Source organism: Heteronotia binoei, chromosome 15 (genome assembly GCF_032191835.1).
Source record: "Heteronotia binoei isolate CCM8104 ecotype False Entrance Well chromosome 15, APGP_CSIRO_Hbin_v1, whole genome shotgun sequence".
Classification (NCBI taxonomy): Eukaryota; Metazoa; Chordata; class Lepidosauria; order Squamata; family Gekkonidae; genus Heteronotia; species Heteronotia binoei.
In genome coordinates, this window is record NC_083237.1 from 10,814,677 (window position 1) to 10,831,088 (window position 16,412).

Below are 16,412 nucleotides of genomic sequence, written 5' to 3' on the forward strand. Positions count from 1 at the left end.
AAAAATTAGAAGTTTATATGACACTGCTGATGGATAATGCATATATTCAGTTCTGTATTATTCCCTTTAAAAAGTTGTAGGGGGGAGTCTTCTTATAGCATTTATATTTCTACTCTGAAGACGGGAAAACCAAGTGGGGGTGATTTCTGCAATTTTGACTATCCCATAGGCAAAATGTGAACGGCATCAATTTCCAAGTCACTGGCTGCAATTCTATATACTCTTAGTTGGGAGCAAGTCCTGTTGAAGGCAGTGTGAATTATTTCTTAGTAGCTTTGCTCAGAATCACTCTGCTTTTGTATTTACAAGCAATGGCAGATTCATAAATGCTGTAGCAGTCTCTACAAGCTGAGTTTAATCAATCTAATTCATTTACTATGATTCAAGACCAGTCAGTTCATACCCAAGTATAAATGCATGAATGGACTGGCAGTATAGGACAGAAGAATATAGGACAATGGACGAAAGTATAGATGCATGCAATGAGAAAATCAGAGAAAGACTGGTGACAAAAATGTAGACGGACAAGAGGGGAATATACAAATTGATAGATATGCTAGTTGAACAATTAAAAATGCATGCATACAATGGACAAGAAAATAAAGAAATGAGTGAAGGGATAGAGTGATAAGGCAGGGCAAAAGAAATCATCAAGTAAATAAAAGAAAGAAATGCACGTTGTAAAAACAATGCACAATACACTATACATCATACATCTACTTTCATATTTAGATGGACAGGCAGGAAGACAGGTATTTCCAAAGATAGATATCTCTAAAAATAACACAGCAGCTGTGCCACATTCATTTCTGGGCATCTGATTTGATTGGGGAAATGATATGAAATGACAGCAAGTTTGTTCTTCATTCCAATGAAATTATACGATACAAGACAACAAGATTCCTATAAAATTCTATGAAACAATACAACAAGATTGATATTCCTTCTTATGAAATGTTCATGGCTGGAAAAAAATGATGTTATGTTTCAAGTGTACAAATGGTATGAACCTTCAGGCCCCCTTGTGTTCTAATTGATAGAACACCTAGAAATATCTAACTGATATTTTCTTCCTTAGTCCTGGAACCATCAGTCCTGTTGGGGAGCCTCCTGTTTCCCCATGAAAATCCAACAGTTTTCAGTCTCATTTCTCATCAATATCTCTCTAATTCCACTTCTTAGAAAGAGTTCTTCTTCCTTAAACTAACCAAGTGAATGATAACTTGTCGTAATGTTCATTCATCCAGACAAACTTAGCTTAGAAATTTGTGCTCCTCTTTCATACAAAGAAGGTCTTCCAGAATTAAGTGGAGATGTGCAACATACTAGAGAACTGATTTATCTGCCATTTCTTTTGACTGCATTATTCAAAGTAATTGTTTCAATTTATGAAACATTAATTAAGGAGTAATCTAGATAACATCTACAGAACTAGAGGGATCTTCTCTCCGAGGACTTCCCATTTGTAACATCCCCAAGCCATGTCAGGAAACAAACTATTTTTAATTATGCTAATTCAAAAGTTTGCACTTCTGTTGGAGGAGGATGTTCATGGCATTTGATGGAGATTGAGATGAAGGGAGGGACTGCGGCTCAGTGGCAGAGCACCTGCTCGGCATGCAGAAGGCCCCAGGTTCAATCTACTGCATCTCCAGTTAAAAGATGTGGCAGTAGGTTCTTATGTAGTTGCTGTGATCAAATCTTGGGCTGCCTGCAGTTCCTTCCTGCTTGCCTTCATGTTGTTCTTACCATATAGACCAGAAGGTGGCAGGCACCCAGCTGTGTTGACAGATGTTATAGTAAATACAACTGGAACTGGTGTGAAGAGAAGCAATATAAGATAACCACCAGAAGCAATAAAACTTTCACGCCAAGCATGTAAATATGTGTTTTTAATGAAATTAAACAAAAACAGAACAAAGGAACACTGAACATTCTTGAAATTTTTCCCACAAAGTCTCTCAACAGTCACAAAGAATGATAGCCTCTTCAAACAGGATTAAATGAAGATGTGGGTGAAGTATTTAATTTCTTAGTGTTTCACTCATGATGGTGTGGAGAGAATAAGGAACCGCTTTTAAAAGGACTCCTCACGGTTTCAATAGTTAGTTCTTCCTCAGCCTCTTTCTCCCGATGCTACATGGAGCCACAGCTCTACTCTTTACAGCATGGATCCACACATGCTCTAATTTGCTGCTGCCAACTCAAATTGAGAAAATGACTGGAAATCTAAGCCTTATGGTCATTTTACTAGAAGGGAAATGGTGCAAGTGGAGCAGAAACAGAAGAATTGGCACTTGTTTTCTGTTACATCAGAAATCAATCTTCAGCTAGTATGAAGAGCCTGGCATGGTGCTAAAAAAGGAGAAGGAAACATAAAAAACCTATTTCAGTAAGTTCCCCAACTAACTTGCCCAACCTACACAAATGGAGAAGGAAGTAAGAGTCGAAAAGACTTTTGTAGAAAAAGTAAAGAACACAAGAGTATTTATGATAGTATGTAAAATTAAGCACATATAATGCAGAACATATAAAATTGGAACCACAAAGGCCCATGCAATTCTGCAATGAGATTTTTGCTCACATACTGGTGAGTGTATCCCCCCCTACACACACACACACCCTTGAGCATCAACACCTGTGATTCTGCTTTTGTGGACTTTGAGATTTCGTGTGCTAGTTGACTGGTGGGAAGGGGTACCTGAAATGTTCTTCATGTGCAAATGGGACAATTTTGATCATATTCAATCTTAAGTATGTTTAAGTTTTGATTAAACATTCGTAGTTATGGGCTAAGGCAGGGGTGTCAAACATGTGACCCAGGGGCCGAATCTAGGGTTGCTCGACAGGGACTTTCAAGCACGCTCAAAGCATGTGCATGATGCAATGACATCACCCGGAATTGACGTCATTGCTCCAGCGACATCGCTTGTGGCTGCTCTAAGTGTTGCCAAGTCCCCATTGTACCATAGAGTTTCCCCTCCCAAATGGCTAGAGCATCCAGGAAAACCACAGAGTTTTCCTGGAAAAACCTAGAGTGGCCATTGCAATTATGTCACTTCCAGGTGATGCCATCGCACCGACGACATTGAGGGAGGTTCCCCCCACTGACCCAATGTGACCCAGCGGGTTGGGAAGCTCCCAGGCAGGAGAAACCACGCCTGGACTGGGGACTTGGAAGCCCTAGCCGAATCAGGTCCCCAGAGGGCTCCTATCAGGCTCCCGAGCAACTGACTGTCATCTGCTTCCTTCTCCCTCTCTCTTGCTTCCTTCAGCATCACAGCTTGCTCTGTCAGCTTTGCTCAATCACACAGGAGCTACAGAGCAAAACCTCTTTTTTTTCCATTGGCTGAGGCTCCTCCCTTGGAGAGGAAGGGGGGGAGGCAGAGCTTGCTTCGTCAGGCTCTCTCAGTTGCACAGCAGAGCTACTGAGTCAAGCCTCTCTTTCTTCTATTGCTGAAGTTCCTTTCCCTCCTGATCCCCTGGGGAATGAAGGAAAGTGCCAAGGCTTCCTTTGCCCAGTTCCCTGTATCTCATGTTTTAAGGTGGGTTTAAAAAATAAAAAAAAAGCATGTTTTTAACTTTTTTTTTTTTTTAAATAATCAATTGTGTTTGTTTGTGTCTTTTATAAAGTTTATATCTCCGCTACCTAATCTTAAATAGGTACACACGTGGCCTGGCTCAACATGGCTTGGCCCAATCTGACATGCTCCAGCCCGACAAGGTCTCATTTATGTCAGATCCGACCCTCATAACAAATGAGTTTGATACTCCTGGGCTAAGGTGATTCAATGTAGTATGTTCCTCACATGACATGAGGCTTTTTCTTATGAGAAATCAAAAGACATTTCCTTGGAGAATAAATCCCACAGCTTCTGTATAAAGTAAACAGATGACTTCTTGTTTGCTGTGTATCATTTGGAAGCAAAGGACTGACATCATGCAGAGAGAAGAAAGTCAGTGAAGGTAAGGCATTCCTCTAAAATATGGCATGTCCTCCAACTATGCTTTTGCCTCTCTGCAGGGCTCCTTTGAATAATTCAGCAGCCTGAGTCTCTAGACCATGTTTTGATAGAAGGACAATGGGTAACCAAGATGGATCAAGACGAATATGATAAACCAAATGGACACGTGGGGAGATATTGGGAGTCCCTGAAAGAAGTAGCTCAAATTTAATTTTACGGGAATGAAATTCTAACATTTTACATTTAAAATGACAGGAATTAATTGTTATTGAACTGTGACTTGAATATATTAAAATAGTTTCCATGGGCAATCATGTCCCATGATTATCAAACTGGTAAATTCTCTCTGGTGGGGGAGACAACTAGGCTTGCAATCTTTCAGGTAGGGTCTAGAGTTCTTCCAGAATCACAACTCATCTTCAAACCGCATATCAATTCCCCTGGAGGAAACAGCAGCTTCAGAGGGTAGAATCTATGGATTCACATTCACATTCTGTGGGCAATCACCTTCCATGCAGAGCAGCTAGATTTATGTCCAGTAGGGTCTTAGAGACCAACAAAAATTTCAGGGTATCAGCTTTTGAGAGCTCCAAGGAGATTGGACACTTGAAAGTGTATACTCCAAAAAAATCTTGTTGGTTTCTAAGGTCCTACCGGACATGAATCTATCTTTTGAAAATATTTTTTTTAAAAAAAAAAAAAAATCAATTCAGAATTCCACTCAGCTTAAAATTTCACTCCTGGCCACTTTGGAAGATACTCTCAGAAGCAACATCTGGATTTATTTTTGAACTTCCACCATCTCCTTTTGGTACATTGATCTATAGTCACTTTCAGCCTTGACTGTTTCCTAAGACATAATGTCAACCCTCTTGTTTTGGTTGACTTTGCTTCCCCGGTTCAGTTGCCTTGGACTGAAAGACACATCTTAAAGCTGATGGATGCTGAAATGTTTTCAGTATCTTAAAATCATACTTCTTTTAATGCTCCAGTTCTTCTCCTTTCACCTTGTCTGTTACTACTGACCAAGAAGGAAGAAAAGATGATGCCAAGAAAGTGAACTTTTCTTGAAGAATCAATCTACTTAACTATCCTCATACAGCTTTCCCATCTGTTGCTTTCTATTTTGATACCATATTTATTTCTAATTTATATCCCACCTTCCCCCCCCCCCCTAATGCTGGCCCAATGCGGCTCATATCATTGTCCTCTCCTCCATTTTTCTTCACAAGAACCCTTTGAGGTAGGTTGGACTGAGAGTATGAGATGGGCTAGGACCGCACAGTAAGCTGCCATGGACCGAGTGAGGATTCAAACCTGTCTTAGATGTCTGGCACTCTTTACCATTACACTACATTGGCCCTCAATCCCTTCTGTCAAAACAGTTTTCCTTGACCATCCAAATTCTGTCCCTCCAGTTGACCATCTGTGTGCATCTCTTTCCACCCTCTTATCTGTGTCTCTTTTCACCTCCAAGAAATGTGTCGGCCAAGGTGCAGCTCTCTTATTTAACCATATCAACTCTTCATTCTTCTTTAAGCTTTATTCATTTCTCTCTCCCTTTCCTCCATTCCATTCCTTTCTAAGATCACACAGTCCTTTTTCTTCTGTTTGTCTTAATTATCTAAATGCATGAAGTGAGCTATGTCAAGGATAAAGCTGGACAACCACATGTGGCATTGCCTCAGTCGCCAATTAATGTGGCGTTACATCATTCTCCAAGCATAGATTGGTATGCCTTGGTGTTTCTGTACACAGACAATTCTTGAAATCACATAGATTATTTTTGGTTTAGTGATTACAATCACAGTTCAGAGTTCCAGCCTTGGAATTATTGAGTGAGCAGTCTTTGGAAAATAAGTTCCCCCTTTCTCAAATGGGGAAACAAATTGTATGCAACATGCTATCAAGTCACTTCTGATGTATACAAAGCCTATGAATCAATGACCTCTAAAATGTCCTATAATTAGTAACCTTGCTCAACTCTCAAGCAGGAGGAGGTAACTTGCATAAGAATTGTTTGCATCCTGCTCTGAACTTTTAGACTGTATTAGAATATATAAATAATTTATCTTTTTTTTCTTCTTCTTACAGCCCTATGGGAAAAAAAAAACAGTTATGGATTTAGTCAATTGTTCAAGGGTGGAAAAATTCATACTTCTTGGTTTCCCACATGTTTGGGGAATCAATGTCAGTTTCTTTGTGGTCGTCCTCCTATTATACATGTTGTCCATCGCAGGGAATGGTCTCATCATACTCATTGTGAGAATCAACAGCCACCTCCAGAAGCCAATGTATTTCTTCCTTAGCAACCTCTCTTTCCTTGAGATGTGGTATACCACCACTGTTGTGCCCAAAATGTTGGCCAATCTCCTCTTCGCGAGGACAACAATATGCTTCTACTGCTGCATGGCGCAGCTCTACTTCCACTTCCTCTTTGGCGTGACAGAGTTTTTCATCCTGACTGTCATGTCTTTTGACAGGTACTTGGCAATCTGCAATCCACTGAGATATACTACCATCATGACTTCCAGTGTTTGCCTTCAGCTTGCACTGGCTGCCTGGTTTGGGGGCTTTTTCTCCATCCTTTTTCAAATAACAATGGTTGTAAAGCTTCCCTTCTGTGGTTCCAATATTGTCAATCATTTTTACTGTGACATAGGACCGCTGTTGTCTATTTCGGGTGGGGACACACGTTTGATTGAAGCCTTTAATTTCCTGATTGCTGTGGCTGTAATTGTGACATCTCTGCTTCTGACCGTCATCTCTTACATCTTCATTATCTCCACCATTCTCCGCATCCCTTCAACTAGGGGGCAGAAAAAGGCCTTCTCCACCTGTGCCTCTCACCTGGCTGTGGTTAGCATCTTGTATGGGGCAGTCCTTTTTGTTTACTTAAGACCAAGTGCTGCGAAGTCATCGGTCAGTCACAACAAAGACATCTCTGTGCTCAACATTGTGGTCACCCCAGTGCTCAACCCTTTCATATACACCATCAGGAACAATGAAGTCAAAGCAGCTTTAGGGAAACTCTTCCAAAGGAAGGCCTTGACTTTGGGGATTAAATGACCATTAGTTTACACTGCCAGCATCTGCAGAGCCACATCATATTGGCTCAGTCTGATTTCTCAAACTATAAAGCTGTCACACTTTTGCCAGCTTTAAATTCAGTATAAGACCTCATTTGGAATGGCAGGATGTGAAACCACATTCCTATTGATAAGGGGCATAGACCAATCTATTCACCTGTGCATACAGAAGAAAACAGTTCTTATTGCATTCAGAATTATTCATGCCATGGAGATGCTTATTTGAGATCTAAGGATCATGATAATTTCAGGTTTTTCCTTTTATATAATATTGTATTATATTGGGGTTTTGAAAAATTGGGACAAAGAAGTGTGGTACTCTCCAGTGGAACATGAGGGAGGGGTGGACCCTGAGAAATGGCAGGACAAATTTACTGTAACCTGTTGAATGGTTAGATGGAAGTATAGTAGCATTTAGAAACCAACAAGATTTTGGGGTATAAGCTTCCAAGAATCAAAGCTCCCTTGTTGATTTCTAAGGTGCTAACTGGACTCAAAACTAGTTATTCTACTGAAAAACAACATGGCTACCCTTTGAAACTTTAGAATGGGGAGAGCTGGGGCAGGAAACAATGAGGGGCTGACATGAGAAGGAATCATATTACACCTTCCACCTAGTGTTTCCTCTAAGCTGAGTTAGCTCACAGCTTTTTAGCCTCTGGCTCACACATTTTTGTCTTAGCTCAGGAAAAATGGCCCTAGAACAAGCTAATTTCTGCAGTAGCTCACAACTTTAATGCCAGTAGCTCACAAAGTAGAATTTTTGCTCACAAGACTCCACAGCTTAGAAGAAGAAGATATTAGATTTATATCCCGCCCTCCACTCTGAAGAGTCTCAGAGCAGCTCACAATCTCCTTTATCTTCCTCCCCCACAACAGACACCCTGTGCGGTGGGTGGGGCTGGAGAGAGCTCTCACAGCAGCTGCCCTTTTAAGGACAACCTCTGCCAGAGCTATGGCTGACCCAAGGCCATGCTAGCAGGTGCAAGTGGAGGAGTGGGGAATCAAACCCGGTTCTTCCAGATAAGAGTCCACACACTTAACCACTACACCAAACTGGCTCTCCCAAGAAGTGCACTGTCTCACACCAGAAGTGCACCATCTGATTGGCCAAAGTCCCGCCCCACAGGAAAAGAGCCACTGCTATAAGGAAAAATTCCAGGAAGATCAGATTCCGACACAGATCCGACTCCACGCACTCCTGGGGCCACAGTTCTGCACAGCAGTGACCTCTAAAATAGACCCCAAAGCCAGTGGTGCCAGTCACGTCAGAAATTATCTGGAGTTCCGCCTCCAGTCTCATGTCTTCCTGCCCGAACTAAACACTGTTAAAGGCTTGCAGGAATTTTTCCCACGCTCCAAGGTCCCTTCTCATGCCCTCCGTGACCTAGGTGTGTTGATGTGGCAGCACCAGTGATGCCATGGCATCACAGAGACGACACAAGAATGCTCTCCTGGGTGCAACCTTGCAGGCAAAGTTCAAATGGCCTACCAACCATTGCAACTCCAGCAAAGAGACCTTTCACTTACCCATCACAGCCCGTACCATGCTAAGCAGGTTTTGTAATTTTTCATTGGGAAGCCAGGATGCTTGTTGCCTAGTATCGAGTTCGATACCCAAAAAGGTCAAAACTGCAGCCGGGCCTTCCATTTTTTCCCCGGCCAATGGGACCCCAAGGTCCCTGGCCAACTTCTCAAAAGTAGAGAACAACTGGGCACGTTGTCCAGATCCTGCGGGGCCCACAAAGAGGAATCGCCTAAATAGTGCACCGTGGTGCACAACCCAGACCTGACTCGCAGGGCCCATTCTAAGAATGTCCTGAAACTTTCAAAAGCAGCGCATGAAATGCAGCAGCCCATGGGCAATGCCCTATCCATGTAAAAAACTGTCCTCAAATGCAAATCCCAACAAGTTGAAGTCTTTGGGGTGAACCCAGAGAAGGCAAAATGCCGACTTAATGTCGCATCACGCCATCTCCACATCAAGGTTGCAGCTCCATACAATGAGCACTGCCTGATCGAAGGACGTATATTTAACAGAGGCCAACTCCTCGGGTATGACGTCATTCACTGACTGCCCCCGAGGATAAGAGAGATGATGGATTATGTGGAACTTGCCCGCCATCTTAGGGATGACCCCCAGAGGGGACACCCGAAGGTTGGGCACCAGGGGGTCCTTGAAATGGCATAAAACTCAGCCCTCCTAGCATTCCTTCTGAATTTTTGTCCACACTATGTGCTCCATGCCTTTAATGGAGCACAAGTTTGAACTTAAGAATGGGGACCTTGGGCCTTGATAGGGAATTCTGAACCCATAAGCAAATCCCTCCCAAAGGTACCGCCCTACAGTCCAATCCGGGTATTAGTGTAACAGGTTCCTAAGAACTGTCAGACAAATGGGGCTGGGCCCCTTTTCCAGACTGCTGCCCTAGCCCGCTCCCACCCCTGTGCTTGCCGGCCCCTTTGGGTTTGACCCTATTACATGCTGTGAAAGCATGGGAACCACCGCACAATGGGCACTCGTGCTTATACCTACATGCTTTTCTCGCACAGAGCCCCTGGGATGTGAACTCCCAACAAAGCAGCCATGGTTGAACCAACTGCCCCGCGGGAGCGCGGGTGCCCAGTGGGTTAGCGGATTTATGAACAATATGTCCACTGTCGGACCTGTCTCCCAAGTTTGGTTTAGCAGAGGCCATGAGTTGCAGCCATAGTTGCTGGTTAATCTGATCCCATGGGAGACCAGGATTAACTGCTGCCCTCATCCAAAATTCCTCATTGTACTGAAGCCACGCCCCTCCACTAAAGTCAGTATATGCTCGATATATAATATCACAATACTGAAAAAGGGGGGTGGCCCTTCATGGCTGCACCCGAGCAATAACTCCCGCACAGATGAGGAATCCCGGCAACCGGTTGGCCAACGTCCTGTTCACTATTTGCTTTTTTAGCTTTTCTTTATCTTTCTCGCCCAGCTCGTCTTTAGATTTTTTTCTCCAACTCCCTGTATAGTAAACTAAACACATCTACATACTCCCCTTTTAGAATCTTATCCCTGGTAGCCACCGTAAGGTAGTCACCAAGTGGCATAGCCAGATCCCCGAATGGGAGGGCATAAAATGGGACCGCGCTGTAAGAAACTGGCAAATGGGCAGGGAGTCCGCTGGCTCCCCACTGCCCTGCTGTGCCAGTCCAAGACATGGAAGGGGCCTGCTGCCAACCCCAAGGCCAACCGACTTGCGTTGACTGAGGCATCGCCACAACCATGGCCCCGCCCTGTCCATACAGAGCCATTGGCATGTGCCAAAGGAACCAGTCCCCAAATGTTCTGAGTCGACATGGTAGCCATCCGGTCCAGCGACGCACCACCTGCAGGCTGGCCAGAAAGTGAACCCACCCCTCTACCACCTGCAAAGCCTGTTGTAACTGCCGCTAGAGGCGACTGAGCACATACCCCCCCACCAGGTCCCCAGGGGCCCCAAGGCCAAATGAGACCCTGCGGTTGTGTAGCAGACCCACTGCCACCACCTCCAGTTCCTCCTGCTGGTCCTCTTCTTTGGGTTTTGACCCCCCAACTGCACTGCTGCCTTCGCTTGAGTCCTGCAAAGCAGAAAGACAGGCCAGCACTTCCCTCTGGAATGAAACAGTGACTGCCCACCCCATGCCCAGTAACCCTGGGAACCCAGTGTCTGCTCTGAGCACTGCTTCTCTCCCACATCGAGTCCTCATGGTGGGGAACCGCCCGCAGCCACCGCGCTCGCCCACTGCCGCACCAAAGTGGCCTGACATGCTTTCCTGGGCCTCTTGCTGCCACTCTGCTGCACCTCGTGCCACTTAATGCCCACTCCCAACCTGGCCCGGCCCCCACACTAACACTGAGGGACAGCCCAAAGCTGCTGCCATGGCACACGGCACCATCCGACGCTCCGAGACCCGCTGCTCGGCCGAAGAGGACACAGTCTTCCTTCCCGGCCTGGGGGGGGGGGCGGGCTGGCTCTTTTAAGCATGTGCCCGTCTCCTGAGCTCCCGGATGGCTGGGAAGGTTCCACTGCCTCCCCTCCTTTCGGACAGTGTAATGTACTCAGAGACGAGATGTGTCGATGGCAACATGCTTTATTAGATGGTACATTACGGAACTGGAACACACGGGCTGGGACCCGCTTTACATACATTTCCCGGAATAGCCCCCCAGCTGGCCAGCCCAATCCTAGCCAGTCAAAGTTCCCGCCGCTGATCTTGATAGGCGGAGTCTTTCCCGCGCTGCGCTGGGTGACCAAGGGACTTCCCCTGGTCGCCCTTTACTGCGGGGCCGCGTGGTGCCTTGTTTAAGCACAAGACACTACAGACAGCCCCCAGCCTCATCAGCCAATCGGCTGGTCGGCTGGGAAGGGGCCGAATTCTACCCACTGCTGTATACTGAGAAGGAGAGAAAGGGGCACACAAACTGATTAAGCAGAAGAAAGCTGAAGTGACTTCCAGTGACTACATTTGAAAAATGTAGAGGTGTAATTATGCAGGGATGAACTACTTCAGAATTTGAGTTTATATGTATTTTAAAAAGAATTTGCATTTTCTGTGGTTAGCTAAAACTTGCATTTTGGCATACTTCGATGGCTCCATTCATTAGGGAGGGCAAAAACATCTGAAGGTTCACATCTTCTCTGAAGGCACAGATGGTTTTCATTCATGACCTCACTTACTAGAAATGTTTGTGAACCTTCTTGACTCCTTCCACAAGAAATTGGTATACCAGTTGCCTAGTATTATTTTTAGCTGTCAGTCACAGTACCCTTTCATCTGTCATCTATCTGCATTGTCCTATTGGAGCCATTGGTGGATGTTGTCTGTCTCTCTTTCTTAGTCTCAAATTGTCTGCCTTTAATACTATCTTTTTTTTTATTTTTTTTTAAAAACCTCTTTATGGATGCTAGAAGTGTATATTATTTTTATTATGTGTGTTTATGTGAAATATGCCATCAACTCACTTCCAATTTATGGTGACCCTATGAATTAACGTCCTCTAAAAATCCCATTATCAACAGCCTTGCTCATGTCTTGCAAACTAAGGGTCTTGACTTCCATAATTGAGTCCGCCCATCTCATGCTGTGACTTCTTTTCCTACTGCCTTCAGCTGGTTTTTTTTTTTTTGTACTTCTAAAAAGAGTTTCAGCTTATATTCATTTCTCTCTCACCCATTCCTATTGATGAAGAAAGAATATCAGAGAATCTTGTCATCTCACTGAATACTAATCTGCCAACAATTCCTTGTGTGTCTGTCCTCTCTTTCCCAGTCTAAGCATCACTCTCACCTTTTCAGGTGTCTGTGCTCATTCTATTTTTTTTTATTCTGGTAAGTGATCAGCACCTTCTCTTTTTCATGGCTCGAGTACCTGTACAATCTGTACATCCCATATTGTTGGGGCATATCTATCTTAAACCAACCTGTTGTCTGGTCTAGTGATAAAACCCCCCTCGCCCTTCTCCATGTTCATACCTCCATCCCGTCTGTATACCAAATATTCTACTGTTTCATAATGATTCCTCCGAATGCATGTGTCTTTACTCATACACGGAAAGATTTCTTGAATATAATAATAATCATACGTTTTATTTATATCCCACCCTCCCCGCCGAAGCAGGCTCAGGGCGGCTCACAACATATAAATTCAGTATACAATAAAATATCCGTACATTTCAATAAATAATACATTAAATAAAACCATCATTTAAAACCAACATTACTATTAAAATTAGCATTTTTGGTGCTACATCTCAGATCTTCAATGAATTTAATGGCTGGATACGTCTACAGCGGATTAACTTAGCTCTTGTCAGGGATCACTTCCTACATGAGAGAAACTGAACACATTTTGAGTACTAGTCATTTAGATGTCTCTGAGTGTACTGCTTAGTTACACGCCAGGTGCTACTGATTACTGCTGTGGGTAGATGACATCACCTATGCTTACGCAACACGCTAAGTCAGAAGCTGATGCAATCTCTGGCCAGGTTGCATGATAGACATGAGTATAAAGTGAGGACAGCAAGTTGTTCTGCACAGCATGCTGTCCGTCTGTTTGGTGAAACCGTGAATCGATCTTAGAATTGTATTTGGACCATTCTCTGTAACTACCGCTATCTTTGACTGAACGGTATGATTAACCCTGGCATGGCTAAGACTTCGAGTAGTGGACACTGTTCTGGTAAATATATTAACTGAAACCAGAGTTTGCCTCTGTCTGCTAACTGTGTGTGGTCTTCTGTTCATACTATACGCTTCCCCAGCAGCAGCTTCCGAGAACTATGCTCTGCTAATTCTCTAACAGCTCTATATTTAGGTGAAGAGCAGTCTTGCAGACCCTGTGAAATTGATCCAAGACTTCGCAGGGCCCGTACTTCATCCGGAAGTTGATTTCACCAGTGTGGAGCTACAATCAAAAAGGCCCGTTCTTGAGTGCTCTTCAATTTGGCCTCCTTCAGCCCAGGGATTGTCAACCAGTTCTTTCCCGCTGACCTCAGTACTCTCTGGGGCTCATATGGGGAAAGATGGTCTCTAAGGTAGGCAGGCCCTCAACCATATTAAATGTGAACATCCACATTTAATTTTATCAATATGCCAAATCAAAGAAAAGTTATAGCCCCTATTTTTGTCTGGCGGATATTCTCCGGAGCCTAGTTCTGGATCAGTCAATTATCTCTGGGAGATTATATTTCTTTAGTCTATTTATAGAATGAAGGGGATATTAGAAAACAATAAAACAAGAATAATTTGTTTTCAACTGTTCCGCTTGAATGTAAGTATAGTTTTTTGAAAATATCTGAGTGAAGGAAAGGAAAGGTCCCCTGTGCAAGCAGCAGTCGTTTCTGACTCTGGGGTGACGTTGCTTTCACAGCATTTTCACAGCAGACTTCTTACGGGGTGGTTTGCCATTACCTTCCCCAGTCATTTACACTCCCCCCCCCCAGCAAGCTGGGTACTCATTTTATCGACCTCGGAAGGATGGAAGGCTGAGTCAACCTGAGCCGGCTACCTGAAACCAATTTCTGCTGGGATCGAACTCAGGTCATGAGCAGAGCTTAGGACTGCAGTACTGAAGCTTTAACACTGCACCACGGGGCTCCATTCACCCATTATTTCCTCAGATTCATAGGAGTGAAGTAATGGCTTTGAACAATTGCTCAAGAGTGAAAGAGTTCATTCTTCTTGGATTCCCACACACAGGGGGAATAAATATTGCTTTATTTGCAATTATCCTTGTATTCTATATTTTGACCATTTCAGGAAATGGTCTCATTATTGTGATTGTGACAGCTGATCACCAGCTCCAGAAGCCAATGTATTTCTTCCTTAGCAATCTTGCTTGCCTTGGAATGGGGCACACCACATCTATCATCCCCAAGATGTTAGCCAGTCTTATTTCAGAAAACTCCACCATCTGCTTCCACTGCTGCTTGATGCAGATGTTCAGCTTCTTCTACTTTGGGGTGACCGAATTTTTCATCCTGACTGCCATATCTTTTGATAGGTACTTAGCTATCTGCCAGCCTTTACGGTATACCATGATTATGACTTCCAGTCTCTGCCTTCAGCTTGCAGTGGCTTCCTGGGCTGGGGGATTTTTCTGTATAATTTCCCAAATGATGATGATGGCAGTGCTTCCCTTCTGTGATTCTGACACCATCAACCATTTCTACTGTGACTCAGGACCCCTATTGAAAATTGCAGGTGGGGAAACACAACTGATTGAGGTTCTCAATTTTCTGGTGGCTGTGACTGTGGTACTAACTTCTCTGCTCCTGACAGTGATCTCTTACATCTTTATCATCGTCACCATTCTCCACATCCCTTCTACCAGCGGACAGAAGAAGGCCTTCTCCACCTGTACTTCTCATCTGACTGTGGTCACCATATACTACGGAGCTGTCCTTTTCATCTATTTGAGACCAAGCCTTACAAAGTCTTCTTTCAGCCACAATAAAGCCATCTCTTTGCTGAACACTGTGGTCATCCCTACGCTAAGCCCGTTCATATACACCATCAGGAACATGGAAGTTAAAGAGGCAGTACGGAAAGTCTTAAGAAGAAAGGCAGTGACTTCAGAAAAAGGTCTACAAAAGAGGGCAATGTAGAGACATATTGCATTGATGTAGTTAAGTATCTGGAATGTGAACTTGTTATGATATAGCCCAATTTCATCAGATCTCAGACACTAAGGAGGATCAGTACTTGGATAGCAGACTAGTAAGGGATAATCTACAGAGGAAGCTATGGGAAACTACTTCTGCTCCTCACTTGCCTTGAAAGCTCTTAGACAAGTATCTGAACCCACAGAGCAGTAGGTTCAAATACAAAACAACTCCTGGTTTACAACAGCATACTTTAAGCTCTGTTTCTGAGAAGCATTTTTTTTTCTGTCTATACAGGACTTTTCATATATATAGTTTTCTCTTATATGGGTCTCTTGTCCTCAGGAGGTTTATTAAGGACTGGCATTCATTTGCCTTTTGGATATTTGTTTAATAGATTAATATATTGTCAATATTGCAAAAGTTCTAATATATTTCGAAGAGCCAAAATAACTGGGATGGGATATTTTCTTTGAGCTCTAAGATAATAGTTTCATTTTTTTTTAAAAAGCCCAATTTCTGAATTGGTAACAATGTCAAAAGCCATCTTCCTTTCATCCAGTTTATGAATGGGAAATATTATTGTCAACTGGAAAAAAAGATGGGGGGGGGATCCAAACCAATGGCCTGTACAGTTTCAAATGCATCAAAGTAAAAGGAGTGAAAATCGAGAGTCTAACTAGACTGGAGAGTGATGTTTTTGTTTGTTTGGGCCGTTTTCCCACTTACCTTACCTCGGAGCGACGTCCCTCTTCAGCGCGCTGCGTCTGCGCGGATTTCGCACAAACTGCTGCGCAGCACCAGGAAGAGCCGCGTAGTCCCGGGGCTTTTGCGTCGCAAATGTAAACCGCCAAAAAGCAGGTTTACATTTGCGACGCAAAAGCCCCGGGACTACGCGGCTCTTCCTGGTGCTGCGCAGCAGTTTGTGCGAAATCTGCGCAGACGCAGCGCGCTGAAGAGGGACGTCACTCCGGGGTAAGGTAAGTGGGAAAACGACCTTGGTTTTTGTTCATGGGTGTCATGACATAAAAGAAAAAGGGTAGTCCCCTGTACAAGCACCAGTCGTTTCTGACTCTGGGGTGACATTGCTTCACAGTTTTTCATGGCAGACTTTTTTACGGGTGGTTTGCCTTCCTCAGTCATTTACACTTTACTCCCAGCAAGCTGGGTACTCATTTGACCAACATTGGAAGGATGGAAGACTGAGTCAACCTTGAGCTGGCTACCTGA

At 43.9% G+C, this 16,412-nt stretch overlaps 2 protein-coding genes across 2 annotated transcripts; both read left to right on the forward strand.

The window, feature by feature from the left end:
* Window positions 1-6,083: 6,083 nt before the first annotated feature.
* Window positions 6,084-7,034, forward strand: LOC132582997 (olfactory receptor 6X1-like). Its single transcript, XM_060254662.1, has one exon. The coding sequence runs from the start codon at window positions 6,084-6,086 to the stop codon at window positions 7,032-7,034; it is 951 nt and encodes a 316-aa protein (XP_060110645.1).
* Window positions 7,035-14,216: 7,182 nt separating this feature from the next.
* Window positions 14,217-15,185, forward strand: LOC132582998 (olfactory receptor 6X1-like). Its single transcript, XM_060254663.1, has one exon. It carries the CDS (start codon window positions 14,217-14,219, stop codon window positions 15,183-15,185), a length of 969 nt encoding a protein of 322 aa, XP_060110646.1.
* The last annotated feature ends 1,227 nt before the right edge of the window (window positions 15,186-16,412 follow it).

Coding starts and splice junctions, on each gene's coding strand:
- LOC132582997 (XM_060254662.1), top strand. CDS start 6,084: ATGGATTTAGTCAATTGTTCAAGGGTGGAAAAATTCATACTTCTTGGT.
- LOC132582998 (XM_060254663.1), top strand. CDS start 14,217: ATGGCTTTGAACAATTGCTCAAGAGTGAAAGAGTTCATTCTTCTTGGA.